Source organism: Mustela putorius, unplaced genomic scaffold (assembly GCF_011764305.1).
Source record: "Mustela putorius furo isolate JIRA1106 unplaced genomic scaffold, ASM1176430v1.1 tig00000765_pilon_pilon_pilon, whole genome shotgun sequence".
Classification (NCBI taxonomy): domain Eukaryota; kingdom Metazoa; phylum Chordata; class Mammalia; order Carnivora; family Mustelidae; genus Mustela; species Mustela putorius.
In genome coordinates this window covers 8708833-8732159 of record NW_025421470.1, presented here as the reverse complement: position 1 = coordinate 8732159, position 23327 = coordinate 8708833, and the positions used below count along the sequence as shown (strand labels likewise).

The 23327-nt window shown below is 48.9% G+C and overlaps 1 protein-coding gene across 7 annotated transcripts in view; it reads left to right on the top strand.

Annotated features, from left to right (window-relative positions):
- DOP1B (DOP1 leucine zipper like protein B) overlaps positions 1-23327 on the top strand; it is a 108491-nt gene that overhangs the window by 53991 nt on the left and 31173 nt on the right. For 6 of the 7 annotated variants that reach the window (XR_006607943.1, XM_045084523.1, XM_045084521.1 and 3 more), the window contains 10 exons: positions 263-365; positions 1459-1650; positions 3935-4619; positions 6442-6713; positions 15215-15367; positions 16048-16148; positions 16844-17034; positions 20013-21642; positions 22128-22239; positions 23076-23264. Coding sequence is in view for 6 of the 7 variants with exons in the window: in XM_045084523.1 (XP_044940458.1) it covers positions 263-365; positions 1459-1650; positions 3935-4619; positions 6442-6713; positions 15215-15367; positions 16048-16148; positions 16844-17034; positions 20013-21642; positions 22128-22239; positions 23076-23264 (3628 nt within the window). In the remaining variant the exon portion in view is untranslated. The remainder of the gene's footprint in view (positions 1-262; positions 366-1458; positions 1651-3934; positions 4620-6441; positions 6714-15214; positions 15368-16047; positions 16149-16843; positions 17035-20012; positions 21643-22127; positions 22240-23075; positions 23265-23327) is intronic. The other variant, XM_045084524.1, reaches the window with a different exon arrangement.

The window sequence follows — 23327 nt, the reverse complement described above, 5'->3', positions numbered from 1 at the left end:
TCCCACCTGGGCCTGGATCCACCCTCATCTGAACTGGTGACGATCAGGTCTGAGTGAACGTGTTTCAGAGACACGCAAATTCAAGGCACAGACTGACACTCCATGTCTGATAGTTTTAGGCACTAGAGCTTACTTACCAGAGTGACAGAGCTGCCTTTCATTATGTTTGAAATAGGGTAACTTGCTTGCACATCGTAAGAAATGCTTGAAGTTTTCAAAGGAAAAAAAATTGATTTGGTTTTCTTTCCTGTGACTTGTGTAGACCAGCGAAGCGGACTTTTCCTGTTGGGAAAAGCATCAGCCCTCCACCGACGGTGTCAGAACTCTGCACCCTCTTGGTGTTCCTCCTGGATGTTATCCCCTTGGTAAGGCCCCTTGCTGAGAGGAGGCGGCTCTGTGCTTGCTGTTGTTCACCTTATCATTAGTGTCCTTGGCCTGATAAACCTCACCTTCCTGAAAAATGGGTACACGTAATGCACACTTGCAGTGTTTGTTTTGGCGTGGAAGATGTAGCTGAATGTAATCTCCTATGCCTTTTATGTCTTATTTAAAAGAGATTATAGGGGCGTCTGGGTGGCTCAGTGAGTTAAAACCTCTGCCTTCCGCTCAGGTCATGATCCCAGAATCCTGGGATCGAGTCCCGCATCGGGCTCTGCTCAGCAGGAAGCCTGCTTCCCCCTCTCTCTCTGCCTGCCTCTATGCCTACTTGTGATCTCTCTCTGTCAAATAAATAAATAAAATCTTTTTAAAAAAATAAAAAAGGTTATAACTTTGAGCCAGTTGTAAGTGGCCTAAGCCGAAGTTTTGTCCAGCAGAGATGACTTGGCTTCACCCTGAACCTCGGTTCTTCAGGAGTGGGATTAAAGGTATTTCTACATAAAACTGTGCCGTTGGCTAATTTTCTCAAAGGAAACTAATTTCCTTAATATAGAAATAAACCTGGCAATGATTTTCTGTTAAGAAAGGTAAAGACACTTGGGCACCTGGGTGACTAAGTTGGTTGAGCGTCTGACTTTGGCTCAGGTCACAATCTCAGGGCCCTGGGATGGAGCCCCACATCGGGCTTCCTGCTCAGTGGGAGTCTGCTTGTTCCTCTGCTCACCCCCCACCCCCGCTCACTCTCACTCTCTCTCTCATAAATAAATATAATCTTTTTAAAAAATGGACTTTCTGGGTGCCTGGGTGGCTCAGTGGGTTAAGCCGCTGCCTTCGGCTCAGGTTATGATCTCGGGGTCCTGGGATCGAGTCCCTCATCGGGCTCTCTGCTCAGCAGGGAGCCTGCTTCCCTCTCTCTCTCTCTCTGCCTGCCTCTCTGCCTACTTGTGATTTCTCTCTGTCAAATAAATAAATAAATAAAATCTTTAAAAAAAAAAAAAAATGGACTTTCTAAGGCACCATTTTTTTTTCTGACCAGAAATTGGAAACATGAGTAGTTATACTTATGTCTGTTTTCCACAGGAACTTTACTCTGAAGTGCAAACCCAGTACCTCCCTCAGGTGCTGGGCTGCCTGGTGCAGCCTCTGGCTGAGGAGATGGAGGCGTTGAGCTTACCCGAGCTCACCCAAGCCTTGAAGACGTGTTTCAAAGTGCTCAGCAAGGTCCAGATGCCACCTTCCTACCTGGACATGGAGCCCACGAGTGGAAGCACGGTACAGCCCTGGGGAGCGGACATGGTTCTCTGGGCTTGGCTTACTTCCTGGGAGTGGGAAGTAATTAGGGTGGGCTAGGGTAGAAGTAAAGACCAGAGGATGTAAAGGTGTTACCTAAAATCTGCTTCTAGAATCCTCAGACGCTTCCCAGAAGCTTTTAGCGTGGAAGCTGACCACCCCCCTTCCGCTGATCACCCCCGCCACTCCCCGCTGCAGGTACTGGTTTGATTCCAGTACTGGTTTGTCCAGACCTTGCTGTGTGTGTGTGTGTGTATTTGTGTGGTGTTGGTGTCCTTTTAGACACATAAGTGAGATGCTCATTTACTTGGGCTGCAGTAACAAAGTACCACTGATCGAGGGACTTAAATGGGAGGCAGTTACTGCCTCCTGGTTCTGGAGGTCAGAAGTCTGAGGCCACTGTGTGGGCGGGGATGGTTTTCTCTGGGGCGGGATGGGGGGGTCGGCTCCATCCTCTGTCCCTGCTTCTGGTGGTGCTGGCAGGTTCTGGGGTCTCCCTGCTGTGGACTCGGCATCCTGCTCTGTCTTCATCCCCACCCTGTGTGCAGATTTCCTTTTTGTAAGGACATGGGTCATGTTGGATTGGGGCCCACGCTAATGAGCTCATTTTGACTTGACCATCTGCAAAGTGCCTGTTTCCAATAAGGTCACATTTCCAAGTACCGGGGGTAGGACTGATTCATCTTTTGAGGGGGACACAGTTCAACCCATAACATACAGTGTTCTCTGACTTGCTCTGGTTCTCAAACAGTATTTTGGGGACCTCATTCCATACCGGTTTATGTAGAAGCTTTTTACTCTTGGGTGACTTCTGTGCGATAGTCTAGGTGTGGCTTTCCCATGGCTTCCGGGCTTCTCCTCTCAAGGGCAGTTAGGTGATTTCTGGCTTTTCACTGTTACAGGCAGCGCTGTGCTAAGCTTCCTTGCACAGCTGGCTCGTGGTTGCAGGTTTCTCTGAAGGGTCAGTCCTTCTCCGTGGGTTGCAGTCAAACCCATTTCCTTTCAAACTGGAGAGATATGTGCGCCTTCTAAATTGGCACAGATCTGGGGTGCCTGGGTGGCTCAGTGGGTTAAGCCGCTGCCTTCAGCTCGGGTCATGATCTCAGGGTCGTGGGATTGAGTCCCGCATTGGGCTCTCTGCTCAGCGGGGAGCCTGCTTCCCTCTCTCTCTCTCTGCCTGCCTCTCCGTCTACTTGTGATTTCTCTCTGTCAAATAAATAAATAAAATCTTAAAAAAAATAATAATAAAAAAAATAAATTGGCACAGATCCTGCCAAACGGTGCTCCCAGAAGACGGTAACCAGTCAGGAGCTGGGGGCCTGCAGTCTTTGGGTTATTTTTATTTTCTACTTTGTTTAAAGATTTGAAACCTCAGCCCTTGACACCCGTCCAGTGCAGCTGCGGGCTAGAGTGCAGGCTGACTGGGCGGCGGACACCCAGAAAGGGAGCTGCTCCCAGCACTCGGGGCTGGGGCCTGCACTGGGGTGTTTTAACTCCCTTTCCAGAGTTAGTCCTTTTTTGTTTTTTTTTTTCCTAGCTGCAATAGCTAATAAAAAAGTCCCTTAAATGATTTCAGATACAAAGTTTAAGCATGTGTCTTCAAACATAATTATCGATGTTTCACAAAGCGTGGACTATTTCATTCTTCCTGTAGAGCACAGTGGTTTAAATGCTGGAATGTTTTAAATTTAATGGGATATTAATGACGTTAGCAGTGTAAGAGGAGAGGTTGACTGATTAAAGATCACAGTGTCATCCCTCGGAAAAAGTGATGGAGCGCGCGTATGCACGCTCACACACACTCACACATTCCCCAGTAGGTCGGTGGAGGGGTACTTATATGTACATGAGTAAACACTTTATTCTGGCTTTCTGCTTTCATTTTATTTCTTCATGCCTTTATTTTGCCCTCAGCCTGACATCCTCATTCAGTTTTTTAATTTAAATATGCCAGAAACCCTTCTTAAAATAACGTTTTTGAACCTTGATCCTAAATAAATAATACAAAGTGGGCTCAAAGCCCACTTTCCTGGAGAGTGTGGGGCCCAGCAGCCTCCTCTTTGGGCTTGCCCCCCCTTCTTTCCCCTGTTGTGCCTTCTTCATTGTATTATACACTTTTACACAGGGGTTCTCTTGGTGTAGAAAATTAGGATTTCAAAAAACTGGAAGTAACCTATTCATGATTTGCCCGATTCAGCTGGTATTTGAATCCCTTGGCCTTACGAGATGTGTACAACACAAATTTCCTTTTTTTTTTTCCCCACAGAGTCCAGTAAAAGGTGAAAACTGTGAAGTGATTATAGACACAAAGGCAGTGATTCCGGCTGACGAAGATGCTTCGTTTCCTCCCCTGAAATCTGAAGACAGCGGGATCGGGCTCAGTGCCTCGTCACCAGAGCTCTCGGAGCACTTGAGGGTCCCCAGGGTTTCTCCGGAGAAAGACGATGTTTGGAAGAAGGGTGGGAGCATGCAGAGGACGTTCCTTTGCATCCAGGAGCTGATCGCCAACTTTGCGCACAAGAACATCTTCGGAGCACAGCTGGCAGGGTCCCGAGAAGAGAACAAGTGTGACGAGTCCGCGGCCCGGAGGGACGAGGACGGGCCACCGTGCTCAGCGGGCAGCGACTCCGACAGGAAGAACCCGTGGGACACAAAGCCCATCAGCGTGCCCCAGTTTAAACAGATGCTTTCAGACTTGTTCACAGTTCGAGGGTCTCCGTTTAAGACAAAAAGTGCAGAGCTGCCATCGCCTCCGCCCAGGAGCCCCGGCCAACAAAAGGAGGAGGACTGGGCTGTGGAGCAGGTGGTGGTTGACCTGGGGAGCTCACGGGAGGGCTGCAGGGAAGCCTTCGCGGCCGCCTGCCACCTGCTGCTGGACTGCGCCACCTTCCCCGTCTACCTGTCCGAGGAGGAGACAGAGCGGCTCTGCGAAGCACTCTTCCAGCTTCCCGGTGAGAGGGCTGCCCCCCTGGAGTCCGCCCTGAGGAGTCCCGTCACGTGGCCCACACCCTCTCTGCCATGTGTGTTTTTGTCGTTCGTGGTGTGTGCTTTTGACTTGCCTCTTAAAGATGGCAGATTGGTGAGGCTGGGACCGTATTTTTAAACTTGAGGAGTCCCGCAAAGCCTGTTAAGAGGCCTGGAAAGTAAAAGGTGCTTCATGATAAATAGTAAATAGACTAGTTCATGAGACCGGTCGTTAAAGATTTGTGTTTGTCTGCTAAGGTTACTTTAATGAAGTACCACTAAGTGTCTTAAACAACAAAAATGCATTGCCCCACAGTTCTGGAGGCAGAAGTCTGAGATCAGCATACTGCCTGGGCTGTTCTGGAAGGTTCAGAAGGATGTGTTCTAGCCGCTCCCTAGCTTCTGGTAGTTTCTTTGCTCATGGCATCATAACTCCAGTCTTTTCATGGCTTCCCCTTGTGTATGTCTATACGTCTACGTCCTGTGTTCAGTTGCCTTTTTATAAGGACACCAGTTATTTTGGATTGAGACCCACTCTAATATGACCTTGTTTGAACTCATTACATCCTCATCAACCCTGTTTCCAAATAAGGTCACATTCTGAGGTCCTGAAGGGACTTATAACTGCAACATAAGAATTTTGGGGAGTCAGGGGGACACAATTCACCCCATAACAGGCGGTGTCTTAGAAGCTCAGGCTGCTGTAACAGAAAACCATAGACTGAATGGCTTAAGGAACAGAAATTTCTTTCTCACAGTTCTGAAGGCTGGAAGTTTGAGATCAGGGTGCCAGCATTGTTTCTGATAAGAGCTCTCCCCTTGGTTGTAGATGGCCACCTTCTCACAGGGCGCTCACATCCTGGGGGCACGGGGGCATCTCACTGGCGTCTGTTCTTATGGGGGTGCTAATGCCGTCACAAGGGCCCCACCTCTGAATACCAGCACGTTAGGCATCGGGGCTTCAACATACGGATTTGGGGCAGACACAATTACAGTCTTTAGCAGGCAGTGAACTCTTAAAAGAAAAAAAAGAGGAAGGTGGAAAACAAGAAAGTGATGAAGTTGGTAGGAACACAGGACCAAGCCGTCCCCTCTTGAAGTCATCAGTTAATTTCCTCTGCAGTTTCCTCGGGAGTCATTAGCCGCACATGACGCTGTACTTGAGGATCGGCACTTAGAATTGAAGTCCACAGTTTATTTGGGGCCTCTTTTTTTTTTTTTAAAACATCTTATTTATTCATTTGAGACAGGGACAGAGCATGAGCTGGGGGAGCGGCAGAGGGAGAAGCAGGCTCCCTGCTGAGCGGGGAGTCCCATGTGGGCTCAATCCCAGAACCCCGAGATCATGACCTGAGCTGAAGGCAGAGGCTTATCCATCTGAGCCCCCCAGACACCCCTGTTCTGGGCCTCTTTGATGCCATGTGTCCTGCCATCAGGAGAGCTTTAAAAAATGTTTTGAACTCGATACCCACAAATGTGGATTTACTACATGTAAATTTAAAAGCAACTTTTAACATGAGTTCCACTATATGTAAGTTCCTAAATAAATAAATAAAAGGCAGGCGCTCTGAGTCATCTCAAAGCCCTGAGACTGACATATTCAGAAGTCGAATAACCTGACAAGCTTTTGAAAGCAGACTCAGGGTCCTTTGTCCTCTGGCCCCGAATGATTACTGATAATCATGGCACCACCAGAAGGTTACTGTCACACTGCTGGCCGCCTGACTTGTGGCTCTCAGAGGGTCTCCGAATCTGCACACAGCGAGCCATCATCACATGGTTCTGTCTTTCTGACTGGCTTCCTTGCAGGGGCCGGCGATTGCAGCTTCCCGTCCTGGCTGAGGTCCCTCATGACCGTCAGCTGCTGTGTGACCGACTGCTTCCTCCAGAACGTGGCCATCTCCACCCTGCTGGAGGTGATCAACCATTCCCAGTCCCTAGCGCTTGTCATCGAAGACAAGATGAAACGTTACAAAAGCTCTGGACACAACCCGTTCTTCGGCAAGCTGCAGATGGTGACAGTCCCTCCCATTGCTCCAGGGATACTGAAAGTCATCGCAGAGAAGACCGACTTCTATCAGGTATCCCCCACTGGACGGAGGTGGGCGAGACCCTCTTCCCAGCCATCTGTTCAAAGCTGTCTGCGACGTGGTGGTCTCAGGGATATGGCGGCTCTGATGACAGCCCCAGAGAGCTGCTCGAGACCTGCACCCGCCTTTTCTGTCCCTCTCTTTCAGGCTGCAGCACAGTTTCTGGCTCTGCTCAGTTTTAGGCTGACTAGACTTCATGTGTAAGGATGGTTAAGTTATATATAAATATATGGAAGAAGAGACTGTGTTCTAATTTATAAGGGTAAAGGCTTTGAAGCTAGTTCACCTCAAGGAAAGCTTAGTACTTGTCAAATTTAGAGAAGATTATTCCTGAAGATGGTGAGCGGGTCTTGCGTCCATCTTTGAGGGGACAAAGTAAAATCACTTAAAGCTATATATGATAGGGCTCGTTTAATTGCAAAAAAAAGCTAAAAGCAGTTGTGGTGAGCTCGTGAGAAAAAGTCAAGTTTCTTATAGAGACAGTGCCCACAGATGTCAAAGGTCAAGAGCGCAATCCAGCTGGGTCTCATGGGGTCTCATCTGGGGGCTCTAAGATCCTAAGACTGCTCCCTCTGCACCTCGCTTGGCCGAGGGGGTGTCCAGGGGTCACCTAACAACTTGGTTGCCACGTGACCTTCAGTCTGCCTCATGACCCTCAAGTTTGGTTTCTATAGCTAATGATGCTCATATACCTTTCCCACAAGCCTGAGCTAACAGGTTGGGGCTGTTAGTCTGTCAGTGAGGCACCCTTGGGTCAGCGCCTTCTGCTTCTTCAGCCCACGCAGCAGTGACAGGGGCCAAGGGGTAGGAGGTCATGTGGGGCAGATGGGGACGTGCCCACTCACTGGGACCTGCGGGGATGGGGCTGCAGACACCCTGGAAAGTTTTGGCACTTGGGAAGAGATATTTTATATAATTTATGGGTGAATGAGATGTAGAAACTCTACTGTCCCTTCAGGTTCTAACAGCCTGTGTGTTGAAAGCCTTTGAAATAGGCTGCCTTGGGGCACCTGGGTGGCTCAGTGGGTTAAACCTCTGCCTTCAGCTCAGGTCATGATCTCAGGGTCCTGGGATCGAGCCCCACATCGGGCTCTCTGCTCAGCAGGGAGCCTGCTTCCCCCTCTCTCTCTGCCTGCCTCTGTGCCTACTTGTGATCTCTGTCTGTCAAATAAATACATAAAATCTTAAAAAAAAAAAAAGAAAGAAAGAAAGAAAGAAACAGGCTGCCTTTTTCTTGTTTGGGATGAGCTCTTCCCAAGCAGGTCACATAACTGGGGCCACCTCTCGGCTTTGTTTCTTATTGTTGTTGTTGCTGTTGTTAATAACAGCTGTAGTTAGATAAAATTTACTTACTATACAAGTCTCCCACTTGAAGTATACAATTCAGTGGTTTTTACTATAGTCGCAGAAGTGTGCCATTTTACTTGGTGTTTTCCCTATTTTTTGTTATCCTTCCTTTACAGTTTTCTTTTCCAGCAAATGGATATTTTTCTGTGTAATGTTTTAATTGCTCTAATAGTTTTTCTCAGTATATTTTTGGAGTTGTGTGTTTCTGCATGTACTAGTAATAGTGCAGTGATGCCTGTGTGCCTTGCATTTTACACAAAATTTTTTTTAAGATTTTACTTATTTATTTGAGAGTGAGAGTGAATGAGAGACCACAGAAGGGGAAATGGCAGGCAGAGGGAAAGGGAGAAGCAGGCTCCCCACTGAGCAGGGAACCTGACAGGGGGCTCAATTCTAGGACCCCAAGATCGTGACCTGAGCTGAAGGCAGACACTTAACTGATTGAGCCACCCAGGTGCCCTGCTCAGTCTTTTCAAAAAAATCATTTGACAGAAAGGAGATAGGCATTTAAGCTGTCTTTTTAGAGCTATACAATGACCTTGACTGGTGCTTTTTGTATGGATTTGATTAACTATCTAGGGTCAGTTGCTTACACTTGGAAGAACTTCCTAAAGTGTTTGTTCTGATTTTTTAAAATTTAAATTCAGTTAATTAACATATAATGTGTTAAGAATTTCAGAGGTGGAATTTAGTGATACACAAACCCAGCAAACAGTACCCAGGGCTCATTTCATCAAGTGCGTCCTTCTGCCCGTCCCTCTCACCGCCCCCCACCCCAGAACTTCCTTCAGTGTTTCTTGTAAGACAGGTCTGCTAGATGGGACGCCTGGGTGGCTCAGTTGGTTAAGCAGCTGCCTTCGGCTCAGGTCATGAACCCAGCGTCCTGGGATCAAGTCCCACATCGGGCTCCTTGCTCCGCAGGGAGCCTGCTTCTCCCTCTGACTCTGCCTTCCACTCTGTCTGCCTGTGCTCGCTCTCACTCTCTCTCTCTTACAAATAAATAAATAAAATCTTTAAAAAAAAAAAAAAAAAAAAAAAAGACAGGTCTGCTAGCAACAAATTCACTCAGTGTTTGTTATCTGGAAATGCCTTTATTTCTCCTTTTATGGAAGATAGTTTTACTAGATACAATGTTCTTGGTTAGGTTTTTTCTGTTCTTTCGAAACTTAGAATATAAGAATAAATATACTTTAATCAGTCCCAGATATGCTTGAATATACAATATTTAAGTAAAGCAGCAGGTTTTTTGAGAGAGAGAGAGAGAGAGAGAGCATGTGTGCCTGGTGCACAGGGGTGAGGGTGGCTGGGAAGCAGAGGGAGAGAGAGAATCCTAAGCAGGCTCCAGCACAGAGCCCACCTTGGGGCTCCATCTCATAACCCTCAGATCATGACCTGAGCCGAAATCAGAGTCAGATGCTTAACTGAGTAAGCCACCCAGATGCCCCAACAGCACTTTTTCAATAATCCCGTAACAAATGCTCAATGTGAATGTTTGAACTCACATTGGGATTCACCATTTGGATACGTGACTCACTGTCTTGCCTCTGGCATTTCTATGAAAAGGCAGCTCTGGATCTTCTTAAGTTTCCCTTATACTGATGAGTGGTTTTCTTCTTGCTGCCCTCAAGATTTTCTCTTCATCTTTGTTAGCATCTCATTGTGATATGCCCATTCTGGATCGTGTGGAGTGTATCCTACTACGAATGCTTCAAGTGTTATGCCTGAGTTTTCGTGTCCGAGAGACCACCAAGGAGCCAAGCACCAATGCAATCACACGAGGGTTTATTTGACAAGCTTAAGCTTGGGCCCAAGTATACCCGGCACAGTGGGGTAGGGACTTGGACCCCGAGCCAGATTACAGTCAGAGTTTTTAAAGGCAGAGTAGGGGTGGACTTCGCAGTGGGTGAGGACAAAGGGGGTTATGGATGATGTAAGTCTCTAAGGAATTTTGGAAGTGAGGTCTCCAGGACCTTGAGGGGCTAGCTGTTGTCTGGGAAAAGGTTATTCATTACCAATAATAAAAATCTTCTTGTGATACCCTTTAGATGTATATCAGTGGGTCATATGCTTGGGAATGATTGCTGACACTACCTTGGAGGTTTAGAGATAAAGTTTCACACTTCTATCAAGTGTCCTTGTTAGTGAGATTTGGGTTTAGAAGAAATTTAACTTTATTTACATTTCCTTCTACCTCAGCCTCCTTCAGTTTTATGGAGGGGAGGGTGATGTTAGGGCTTGAGGAACTGAGTTATTTGCCTCTGGAAATTGTGCTGTTGATGGATAGCTTCTTTGTCGTAAATCTCTAGGTCATTTGTAAACCAAGGGAGACTCCTGTCTTGCAGGATTGTGATCTCTGCAAGTTAACTATTTGTTTTTCTTTTAGGACAGCCAGGGTTGGTTGAGGAATCTCACACATACCACCGAGGGGAGGGGGGCGGGTGGAGAGGAGGGGGTGCAAGGTGCCAGCCTCCGCTTTGCCAAGATGGCTGTACTTATGTCAGGGCTAGACTCGAGGTAGGTACAGCCTTGTTTTTCTTGGCCTCCACACAAGCTTCTTGGATATGTAGGTTAATGTTTTTTTGTTGTTGTTTTATCAAATTTGGGGAGTTTTTGTCCGTTATTTCTGCACGTATTTTCCCTGCTCCTTTCGGTTTCTCCTCCCCCGGCACTCCCGTCCGTGGGTGTGCTGCTGCACTTCACGGTGGCCCCAGTCCTCTCAGGCCCTGTGCGTTTCTCTTCATTCTTTTTTCTCTCTGTCTTTCAGATTGCATCATTTCTGTCCATTTTCTTCACCGAGTCTTCTTTCCATCCATTCAGATGAGCCATGGAGCCCCCGAGGGGTGAAAGTTTCATTTCAGTTATTATACCTTTAGTTCCAGAATTTCCATATGGTTTTGTTGTTGTTGTTTTGGTTTTGGGGGGCTTTTTTTGTTTTTACCATTTTCCATCTCCATTCCTGGCCCTTGACTTGTGGATTCGGTCTGTACCTGGGCCACAGCCTCCCCCCGGTGGACCTGAGCTCCTGCCTCCCTCCTCTGTGCCGCTCCACACAGTGTGTTTCTGCATGTTCTGCATGTTCCGGTGATATCTGTGTGCCTCGCGTTTTACTCAGCCTTTTCTTTTTCTTTTTCTTTTTCTTTTTTTTTTTTTTTTCAAGATTTTGACTAGAGCAAGCAAGAGAGAGAACAGGTAGGGAGAGCAGCAGAGGCAGAGGGAGAATCAGGCTCCCCACGGAGCAGGGAGCCCAGAGCAGGACTCTGTCCCAGGACCCTGAGATCATGACCTGAGCCGAAGGCAGACGCTTAACCTGACTGAGCCATTGTTGATATTGTCTGCTTGATGAGAAATTGTCATCATGCCTTCCTTTACTTTTTAAAATATGGTTTCCTTTAGTATTTGAGCACACATACAGTGGCTACTTTGAGGTCTTTGTTGAATAAATCTGACCCCTGTTTGCTCTCACAGATACCTTCTACTGCTCACTTTTTTCCCTTGTGCGAGTGTCGGATTTTCCGGTTCCTTTGTATGTCTTACTGTTTCTGTTGAAGACTGGACATTTTTTTTTTTAAGATTTTATTTATTTATTTGTCAGAGAGAGTGAGCACAGGCAGACAGAGTGGCAGGCAGAGGCAAAGGGAGAAGCAGCTCCCTGCTGAATAAGGAGCCCGATGTGGGACTCCATCCCAGGACACTGGGATCATGACCTGAGCCAAAGGCAGCGGCTTAACCCACTGAGCCACCCAGGCATCTGGAAGACTGGACATTTGAGATAGTGTATCATAGCAGCTTTACTGTATTCTGACCCCCCCCATCTTACTTTGCCCTCGTCTGTTGTTCACTGTTTGGTGACTTGCCTAGACTGGTGAGTCCGTCTCCCCCGCCGTGTGAGTCCTTTGGCGCTGCTCCCTGGAGGGATGTGCGGTCCCCTGCGTTGAGGGCAGTCTTAGCAGTCACTGACTGTCTCTTTCCCTGCTCTCTCTGTGAGGCTGTCTCTGTCACCATCACACACAGCCGTTAGGCCCCACGAACTGCTGGCTGGCTGCCTGCTCTCGTGTTTTCAGCAATGCCCACACAGTCTGATCGTTTTTGGAGGCCAGACTGTGAGTTGTTTTGTTTACCCACGAGGGTTCTTCCTGGCTCTCTCTCGTCCCAGTTACTTCCGGTAAACAAGCTGGCCTCTGGTTTAACATGTTGCTGTTGTGGGGCTACTGGGCTTGTGGTAATTACTTACTACAGAATTCCACTGTTCTTGAGAGCACTCCTAGGTTTGAATTTCCTCACGCTTTCCTTGAGGGAGCTCTCTGGGTCGTGGCCATTGCTCAGGAAGAGCTGGGAACTGAGACTGTTACCTGTTTTCTCTTGGAGGGAGGTCTCCCAACAGGAGCGGTGGCCCTAGTTGTCTGAGCTTGCTTCTTGGAGCACATCACATCCCCACACAAGCAGGCTAGGGTGAGAACGATGTCTGGATACAGCCTCCTCCCGGAGGTGAGGAAGAGGCATGAAATGCCGTGGCCCGCCCCTTCCTCGGAGATGCAGAGCCCTGGACTGGGAGCTGCGGGGAGGCAACTCCTCCTGGAGGGGATCGTCACGTTCCCTGTCACACCAAGCTGGGCTGAGTTGGGGTGGATTGGGTCACAGTTCCGCTGCCACAGACTTGTTGCTTTTACTGGAATTTAGTAGATTTTCTTTTCTTTTTTTTTTTTTTTAAAGATTTTATTTATTTGACAGAGAGAGATCACAAGTAGGCAGAGAGGCAGGCAGAGAGAGAGAGAGAGAGAGGAGGAAGCAGGCTCCCTGCTAAGCAGAGAGCCCGATGTGGGACTCGATCCCAGGACCCTGAGATCATGACCTGAGCCGAAGGCAGCGGCTTAACCCACTGAGCCACCCAGGCGCCCCAGTAGATTTTCTTGAATAAATGTTTATTTCCTGAGTGCCCTTAGGATAATTTCCAGAAACTCTAAATGTTTGATTTGTGGGTTTGGTGATTTTTTTTTTTTTTAATAATTTTCATCAGTTATGGTAGTTTTTTTCTGGAAGAGTTCACAGAGCTCCTCACACAGCCAGACTAACTTGTGCACTCAGACCCCATCTGCGGGGTTCGGTCCTGGTAGAGCCTCATCTGATTGCTGTTCGGCTTGGGCACCTCATCCCACAGCCACTCCCTTTCTTTCCAGAGTTGAGTCCGTGTGGATCTCGGAGCAAGAACTATGATACAGTAGCAGTGACTGGGCTAGTCCTTCCTTGCTCCCGCGTGTATCTGAGCAGCGGTGGGTCATTGTGTCATAAGGCACAGGGAATGGAACAGAAGGAAGAATTAAGTCTGTGAGTCTTCGGAAAGCTGTTAATAGAATAACAATGATTGCATTAAACACTCTTGTTTTGACGATGTACCCTTGGTCATGTTTTTGGAAGGCAGGCTTTTCTGAGTTCTTTCTGAAGCCTTGATTTTTATTTTAAGTCATATTTGGCACATATCTGAGTGCTTACCACTCCCCGGGCATGGAGTGCACTTTGTAGAGTGTAAAGCCATCCAGAACGGCAGCACTGGCTGGCTGCTTCCCACGTCGGAGGCAGTGAAGCCGCCCACACCCGCAGCGGGCCCTGCCCCGGTTCTCGGGCTCCAGGTGTGGGGCCGGCCCCGATCTTCTGCTCATTCCCACAGAACAGCCCACATGCCGGTGTTTGCGTCGCCCACCATGCAGGGAATAAGGCCCGCTATCCCACGGGTGCCCCGATCTTCCCAATCAGGGGGTAATGGCAGAATTCAGTTCACTAAGACAGTGTCCAGAACGTAGGGATTGAGAAGCCCAACACCAACCAAGGAGCAGGGGTGTGTGTTGTGATCAACATCAGCTCCCTAACCCTTGGAAAAACATGGTTTTAAACCTCCCAAAAGCAGTTTCCTCCGCATAAATTTGCCCCCAGGGATGACAAGTAAGGGGATTGTTCTGCTTAATTAAAAGTTTTGTATCGAGTTTCATTGCAATTTGGTAATTGGTCATATTCCCTTAGACTAAAAAAGTAATGACAATAATGGTTAGGAGCTCCAGCCAGTCAACGGTTAATTTGATCTAACAGAGAAGATAGTTTTGTCAAATAGAAATAAATGGGTCAAAAAGTGTCATTTGACCTGAGATGTATTTATAAAATACCACAGTTTATGATGCGTGGTCTTTTCCCATGACCTGGAAGAATACCTTCAGAAATTCCCTTCTGGAAGTGGGCCCTTCCCTTTGAGTCTCATCTGGTTGGGTCAGCCCCCCCGCCCCCCACTCCTGGGTGCTCCCTGGGACTTTGGGAGGGGCTGTAGCCACTCCAGGCCCCATAGGTTTAAAGAGCTAAGATCAGGGCTGAGGACGTGGAGGGCTTGATTTGGGTGTGATTTGTGACCTGAAAATGAACTGGGCATCTGCCATGGCACTGTGCACAGTGATGGGAACGGACAGGTTTGTGGAGTTAAAGCAGAAAGCCATGATTCTTCGTCAGTACCGCATGGTGACCAGTGTAAGCCAGCCCTAGGTGGTAAGGTGCTGTGAGTGTGTCTGCCTCGAGACTGGTGACCAGTGCAAATCCACCACACTTCCTGGAGGCCACAGCTCTGGAAACCCCTGTAACAGCATGTAGTAAGCCTTGGTCAAGTGTGCTTGTCTTGTCGAAAGGATATGTCAGCCAGTAGGTTCTTGCTTCCAGTTGATTTCTTCCCTGAAATAGTGCTGATACCTGGGCAAGAGCTGCAGTGTGCTTAGCTACAAGGTCAAACTTCCATGTTTCAGGGAGCACCTGGCTGGCTCATTTGATAGAGCACATGACTCCTGATCCCAGGGTCATGAGTTCAAGCCCCACATTGGGCATAGAGCTTGCTTAGCTTTCAGATGCCTGGCTAACTCAGTCAGTTGAACGTGTGACTCCCGATCCCAGAGTCATGAGTTTGAGCCCCATATTGGGTATAGAGACACCTTCAAGTTTAACCTGGAATGTCACCTGGTGAGGGTTTGGTTTGGTTTGGGGTTTGGTTTGCTTCCTTTTGTTTGTTAGTGGTACTCCTTTGTATATTGAGGACCCAGTTCCTCGGGGCTAGGATTGGACTGGCACAAGGAGGAAGCACGGGCGCTGCCTCTGTTCACACATTCTGCCTTCTGCCCCAGAGGGTGGCTCGTGTGCTTTGGAATCAGCTGAACAAGGAGACCCGGGAGCATCACATCACCTGTGTGGAGTTGTTCTACCGGCTGCACTGCCTGGCCCCGACGGCCAACATCTGTGAAGACATCATCTGCCATGCCCTCCTGGACCCTGACAAGGTAGGTCTTTGCAGCCTGTCATCTCCGTCCTGCAAAGATCCCAACTGCCAGGCCACCCATCCCTGTACGTGCCTGGGGCAGACTTACATATATTCAACCCTTCCGGGGCTCAGTGGTCATCCTAATCACGAAGCAGAGGTGTTACAGTATCTCAGGATTGGGAGGCCTTCAGAAGGACTGGCCATCCCCTTTAGAGTCCTAAAGGATGTGTCCATATTAAGACCATCAGGGAAATCTCCCCCAACTCCCATGATGTTTGCAGGATCCTGAGTGCTTGCAGGGATCCTAGAGCTACTGGTAAAGTAAGCAGTCATAGAGAATATGTCACCCTGGCCATTCTTGGCGGTTGTGTCCTTGTGCTCTGAGCCATTTGGGCCTGGCACGTCTGAGGTATGTGAGAACACCGTGCTCTTCGTGGTCTTGTGATCTTCGACCACAGGCCCAGGTCTGACCCTGGACATGAGTTAATGTGGAGTCTTGAGAACGTGTTCTACCATGTCCGGAAGGAGAGGGTGCTGGTTCCTTTCCCCGGGGCCACGTGAGACCCCCGAGGGCCCAGCACCGCTGCTGACGTGGCCGTCGTTCTGCTGAGTCGTGTGTGTTACTGAAGGCGGGTTTGCTGTGACTGTAGTGCGTTGTGAGAGGAGTAGGTGCCTCACGCTGTTTATTTCCTCATCAAGGGAACGAGACTGGAAGCTCTGTTTAGGTTTTCCGTCATCTGGCACCTGACGAGAGAGACCCAGGGCAGTCGTGTGACATCTCACAATCGCTCCTTTGACAGGTAAGGTGGTCCTCAGGGGTACGTTACTCTTAATGCAAAGGAGACTTTGCCGAGGTTCCTGGGTGGGGTCTTGGGCCGGGAGGGGAAAGCGTGTGAAATGGATAGCATGACCCCATTTTCCGGATGCCCAGCAAACAATTCCCATGATTCCCTGAGTGACTTCAGGCCAGACTCGTGTGGATGTGTAGTAGGGATTTTCTAAATTTGGTCTTGGGGCGGGAGGCCCATGCAGCAGAATCACCTGAGCAGCTTTGAGATGGTGCCTTGTGAGGGGACCTTCGTAGGGAAGTGGAGTAGTCTGGGTCTTTATCGGGGCCGTAGCTGCATCGAGTGTGGGCACTTGAGTGTCATCAACCGTGTGCTCGAGATGTGAATTTTATTGCAGTACAGTCTGTTGCACTTAAAAAAAAATCCCCTTCCTTGTTTCCAAAACTAGGTGTGGGGCCAGACACACACCCTTAGAGAAATGCCAGCTGATTCTGATGGTGGGGGGACACCCCCATAGCCAATTAATCAATTTGGGGTGAAGCCTGGGCATCAGGATTTTAAAAAGGTCCTCCGGTGATTCTAGGGTGGAAATCCCCTTGTCTTTATCTGCTTGGGTCTCCTGGGTCCAGCATGGATGAAGCTCCCCAGGGCATCCTGGTGCATGGGATGGCCAGATGCTGGCCCCATGATACCCCTCCCACCCACAGATCCCTGTTCGTCGTGCTGGACAGCCTGGCCTGCACGGACGGCGCCATCAGCGCGGCAGCCCAGGGCTGGCTGGTGCGCGCACTCTCCTTGGGGGATGTGGCCCGCATCCTGGAACCCATGCTCCTGCTCCTGCTCCAGCCCAAAACCCAGAGGACCTCCATTCACTGCCTCAAGCAGGAGAACACAGCAGGTGAGCACACCTCTCAGGACACCTGGGGGAGCACTGTGTCCCCAGTGTCCCTGGGCGGGAGCAAGGGAAGGGGCTCCAGGACCCCTGGACCCAGCTCTAGACTCTAGCTGCCAAGGGGGACAGTCGAGGCACTTAGCCCTGCTCAGTGGTTTGGCCGGATACTGGCAGTGTGAGGGCACTTTGTAAAGTTGTAAGGACTCTTAAAATGTGAGGAGCAGACAAACCAGCACTTAGAAATGCTAGGGAGTGGGTTTGTTTTCACTGAAAAATCAGATTTTTTTTTAATAAAAAAAGATACAGTAACCCATGTTCCAATAAAAATAGCTTATTTTTTATTCTTCTGCTACTGAAAACAATTCAAGTGCACCTAAGGCAGAAGGAAAGAATAACAGACCCTCCCCCCCAGTGTCTCCCAGTGTGCCTCCGCTTACGAGAGTTGCAGTTCTGGCTAGGCTGACACTTCTCTCCAGATCCCTGCTTAGATCGAGGGGTAGTTGAGGTTGCCTCCAGCTATGAACGACCAAGAAGTTGAAATTTCCATGTCATGGGGTCAGTTGTACGTATCTAAAACATAACTTTTTTATTAGTGAACGTTCGACACCCAAGGTGAGTGGTTTCTTTTCTGTCATGACCTGAGCTGAAGCCAAGAGTCAGAGGCTTACCCAGCTGAGCCACCCGGGCACTCCCAGAGGCATCTTGAGCGCAAATTAGTAGAATATAGGCAGGAAGAAGAGAAACGAGCCTAAAATAAACCCGATGAGCACATTACATGTGGGTGATTAGCGCCTAGCGCAGTTCATGAACTAACATGTCTAACGCAGTAGCGGTGGTTCATGACTTCCTGCCGTTTTCTCAGTGATGACTTCACAAGTTTTGACTTAGCTTGTTGAGCCCACCGGGCTGTGAATTTTCTGTTTGCACCAGTCTTATCTTACAGGGAGAAGTAGCCTAACACCCCCATAAGCAGTCATTTCTGAGACCCTTCCTCTCTTTACAAGGTTCCCTGACCCAAACCGGAACCCCTAGTTTTCCTTTAGGAAGGAGAGTTGGCTGCCTTCTCAAAGAAAAGCCGTTCTGTTATTCCATGTTACGAGAAAGTAGAGCACCTTCTTCAAAGTTTGGCTATCATTTGTGGCAGCTAAATTCTTCTAGAGTTCCTTTGCGTTAAGAAGAAAGTCCTAACACCGCGCGTCCCAGTTTTCAAAGTCTCAGGGCACTTCCTGCTGCTTCCTCTAACCCATGTTTCCTGCTGTGGCCCTAATAGGAGAAAATGTCTTTTCCCTGCCTTGTCCTTCCCCTGGAAGTTACCAGAAGAGTTCTGCTTTACTCCCCACCCTATCCCTGTAGATACCTATTTTGAAAACATCACCGTGAGCCTTAGGCAGCTCATGTATTTCTTTCTTTCTTTCTTTCTTTCTTTTTTTTAAATTTTTTATTTATTTGACAGAGATCACAAGTAGGCATAGAGGCAGGCAGAGAGAGGAGGAAGCAGGCTCCCCACTGAGCAGAGAGCCGGATGCAGGGCTCGATCCCAGGACCCTGAGATCATGACCCGAGCCGAAGGCAGAGGCTTAACCCACTGAGCCACCCAGGCGCCCCAGCTCATGTATTTCTAATGTCTGTTCTTCTTCCTTCCCTAATCTTGCTTGACGCTCACAGAATAGTTTTGCAGAGAGCTGCCTGTAAAGATCAGGTTGGTGGTACCTACCAAAGACTTCTTTCTGGGTGGTGTTCCGTTTTGAGGAGACCCGAATATTTTAAAGTGTTGCATATTTTCTGATTACAGAAGTACTTACATGCTTATTTTAACAATCGGAGTAATAAGGAGATCAAACCACGCACGGAAGTCCCCTGCAGTGCTCGCTGAGAGGACTAGGTCCTGTTGGTGGCTCGTGGACAGTCTTCCAGATTTTTTCAGAGCTGCGTTTATAGGTGTTGTCCCCTAAGGGAGCTCGTTCAGTACAGCTTGGTTCTGTGGCTTGGGTTTTCTTCTTTTACTAAATACATCCTGCACATTGCTCCATATCAGTACACACAGATGTGTCTTTGAAAAACCCCAGTAGTCCTCCGTGGCAAGCTTGTGCTGTAAGTTGTCTCAGTCTTGTCACGTTTTGTTCACCTTCCAGCTTGTCTTCACATGTGAGGGTTCACCGAGCACCTTCCCGCTTTGAAAACCTGACATTTCTGTGGGATATGTTTCTTAAAAGGAAACTCACTTCTTTTTCTTTTTCTTTTTTTCTTTTTTTTAAGATTTATTTATTTATTTGTCAGAGAGAGAGAGAGAGAGCACACCCAAGCAGGCAGAGTCAAAGAGAGAAGCAGGCTCCCTGCTGAGCAAGGAGCCGGATGCGGGACTCGATGCCAGGAGCTAGGGATCATGACGTGAGCTGAAGGCAGTGGCTTAACTGAATGAGCCACCTAGGTGTCCCGGAAACTCATTTCTTGAAAGGAACAACATAATATGCTTTTTTTTTTTTTTTTAAATCACCCTCCCCATAAAAGTTGCAATACTTATATTTTCTGTGATAGTGTGACCAATATTCTCTGATGCCCTGAACATTTTATTTTTTTTTTTTTAAGATTTTATTTATTTATTTATTTATTTGACAGAGAGAAATTACAAGTACACTGAGAGGCAGGCAGAGAGAGAGAGAGAAGGAAGCAGGCTCCCTGCTGAGCAGAGAGCCCGATGCGGGACTCGATCCCAGGACCCTGAGATCATGACCTGAGCCGAAGGCAGCGGCTTAACCCACTGAGCCACCCAGGCGCCCTGCCCTGAACATTTTAAAAGACCCGTTCACTTTTACTTGGTCTGCCTCTGTCCATAATACGATGTAGACTCTGGCATTGTAGTTTTATGGGGGAATTTTATTAACATCGATCTTTCTGTCTGGGTTTCAGATAAAGATCATTCTAGAATTAACTTATCAGAGCTCCCTCTTCTGTCCTGAAGTCATTTGTCATTTTGTAATTTTCAGAAGACTTGCACCGTTGGTTTAACAGGAAGAAAACCCCCTTCAAAGAGCCCTGTGGAGCGCCCGAGGTTCAGGAAGGCAGCTCCGAAGAAGGCGTGCCGCTGAGCCAGTTCACCACCGTCGACCGTGAGGCCATTTGGGCCGAGGTGGAGAAGGAACCAGAGAAGTGTCCGCCTGGGAGCGAGCTGAGCGAGGATGACCTTCCCTACTACGTGGACCTTCCCGACAGGACGGCCTGCAGCGGCCCGGACAGCAGCGAGCACACGGAGTCTGCGGACACGAGCTCTGCGCACACGGACAGCGAGAACACGTCCTCCTTTTCCTCCCCTTTGCATGACCCGCAGGAGCTGAGCAACGAAGAGAGCTGCTGTGCGCCCATCCCCATGGGCGGCAGGGTTCACCCCAGGCGCTCAGCCTTGCTGGCCGCCTTCCAGGCGGAAGGCTTCAAGTCCAGTGCCAAGTTAAGCCTGACACGCGTGGACTCAGACAAGACCCAGGCTTCGGAGTCGTTCTCCAGTGACGAGGAGGCCGACTTGGAGCTCCAGGCCCTCAGCACATCCCGGCTGCTGAAGCAGCAGCGGGAGAGGCAGGAGACCATCGAGGCCTTGTTCAAGCACATTCTGCTCTACCTGCAGCCGTACGACTCCCGGCGAGTTCTTTATGCCTTCTCAGTGTTAGAGGCCGTGCTCAAAACCAACCCCAAGGAGTTCATCGAGGCGGTGTCCAGGACCAGCATGGACACCAGCTCCACCGCGCACCTCAACCTCATCTCCAACCTCCTCGCTCGCCACCAGGAGGCCCTCGTTGGCCAGAGTTTCTATGGAAAGCTCCAGACCCAGTCTCCCAGTGTGTGTCCCCACTCTCTGCTGATTGAGCTCCTCACCTACCTGTGCCTCAGTTTCCTGCGCAGCTATTACCCTTGTTACCTGAAGGTCTCCCACCGAGATGTCCTCGGCAACCGGGACGTGCAGGTCAAAAGCGTGGAGGTGCTGATCAGAATAATGACGCAGCTGGTGTCCATGGCCAAGTCTGCCGAGGGGAAGAACGTGGAGTTCATTCACAGCTTGCTGCAGAGGTGCAAAGTTCAGGAGTTTGTCCTGCTCTCGCTGTCCGCCTCCATGTACACGAGCCAGAAGCGCTACGGGCTGGCCACCTCCGAGCGAGGCCGGGTGGCACAGGAGGAGAGCCTCTTTGAGGAGAGTCTCATCAACCTGGGCCGGGACCAGATCTGGAGCGAGCACCCCCTGCAGATCGAGCTGCTGAAGCTGCTGCAGGTGCTCTTTGTCTTGGAACACCACCTGGGCCAGGTCCAAGAGGAGGCCGACAGTCAGCCAGAACTGTCCCGGGAGTGGCGGAGGGCCCTGAACTTCCAGGAGGCCATCAGCGCCGTGCAGTATGTGCAGCCCCACCCGCTCACCTCCCAGGGGCTGCTGGTGGCCGCCGTGGTGCGGGGGCTGCAGCCGGCCTATGGCTACGGCATGCACCCGGCCTGGGTGAGCCTGGTCACGCATTCCTTACCGTACTTTGGAAAGTCCCTGGGCTGGACAGTGACTCCTTTCATTGTCCAGATCTGCAAAAATTTGGACGAGCTGGTCAAGCAGTATGAGAGCGAATCCGTGAAGCTGTCTATCAGGTATGGCAAACCGTGTGATATGTGCCGACTACCTTGAGGCCAGTGTTTGCGATGAGTGGCTGGTGTGCAAGGGAAGCCTGGAGGAAGGTAATTTTCAGCCTAATCAGAAGCTGATTTAGCCTTGTCAGGAGGGGGTAACCCGGAACTAAATGCTTCCCGTCCTTCGTTTTTGATTCCACACAGATACCCAGGCTAGCTGAGCGTTGCAGCCACTCTCCGTGACTTTTGCAAAACAGAAATAAAAGCATGCATCACCTTCACAGAAAGTCTAAAGCATCTGAAAACATTTTTTCCAAAGGGACTGTATGAATGTGAAATAGCACACAAGATGCCTCTCATTATTATAACACAATTTCATTACGAGGGCCCCAGGTTATTGAAGATAGTGCTTGCTTTCTGGTTTCTGCATGTAGGGGTGGGGTTAAAAACTTGACAGCCTCATTCTTCAAAATTCTCAGAACAAGTTTCTCATTTCTTCACCAAAGCTTAACCTCCAAGAGGGAGAACATTTCTCCGGATTACCCACTCACTCTTTTGGAAGGTCTGACAACCATTAGTCATTTTTGTCTTTTGGAACAGCCCAACCAAAACAAAAAGGTAAGATTTTTTCCCCCCAGGTGAGTTCCAGGCAAATTTCATATATTGTTTTGTCTTCATTGGATTATGACCTGTTCAAATAAGAAACGTGCACTTGTAAGGAACATAAATATATATGGAAATATATGCTTGCAAATGATGCAAGCGTGTATGCAAATATGTGTGCACAAATATGCAAAAGTAATGCAGATATAGTTTAGTTCTTCAGGCACTCCCTGAGGCGCCTTCCCATTGCCCGTTGTTTTATTAGTAACCCATTTGGGATAAAATGTCACCTTTTTTTTTTTTTTTTAAAGATTTTATTTATTTATTTGACAGAGATCACAAGCAGGCAGAGAGGCAGAGAGAGAGAGGAGGGAGCAGGCTCCCTGCTGAGCAGAGGGCCCGATGTGGGGCTTGATCCCAGGACTCTGAGATCATGACCCGAGCCAAAGGCAGCAGCTCAACCCACTGAGCCACCCAGGCGCCCCCAAAATGTCATCTTTTTCACGTGTATTTTTTACTTGACCTCCTGGTGTTTGTGAAATCTGCAATCTGAAGACATTTTAGCTGTCAGTTGCTCTGTCCTTTCGGGGATTAAATTTTTGAATGCAACTAATGCTTTGGCCGAATGACTTGAGTCTAACGTGGAACCTCAGACTCCCAGGTGCCCAGAAAGGAAGGCTACAGGTTGACGTGCACAGGAAGCGTGTTGCTTCTGGACCATGGCCAATGGGGCTTGCTCAGGGGAGTGCTAGGGCCCAGACCCCCACCCCACCCCACCCGTGCCCTGGCCTCGTGAGAAGGGACCCAGTGCCACACATGCAGCTGAGTCTCATATTCATTTTCAATTTTAGACCACCGCTGTAAGCGATCCTACCAGTTTGAAAAATGCCAAGAATGCCATTCTGGAAGAGTTGCCTCGAATTGTCAACACCATGGCCCTTCTCTGGAATGTTCTCAGAAAGGAGGAGACTCACAAGAGACCCGTGGATCTCCTTGGAGCCACGAAGGGATCCTCTTCCGTTTACTTTAAAACCACCAAAGTGAGAGAACTTCCTCTGTGGTTTTATTATTTCTTTCGTCGTGTGTTATCCCACCAAAATAAA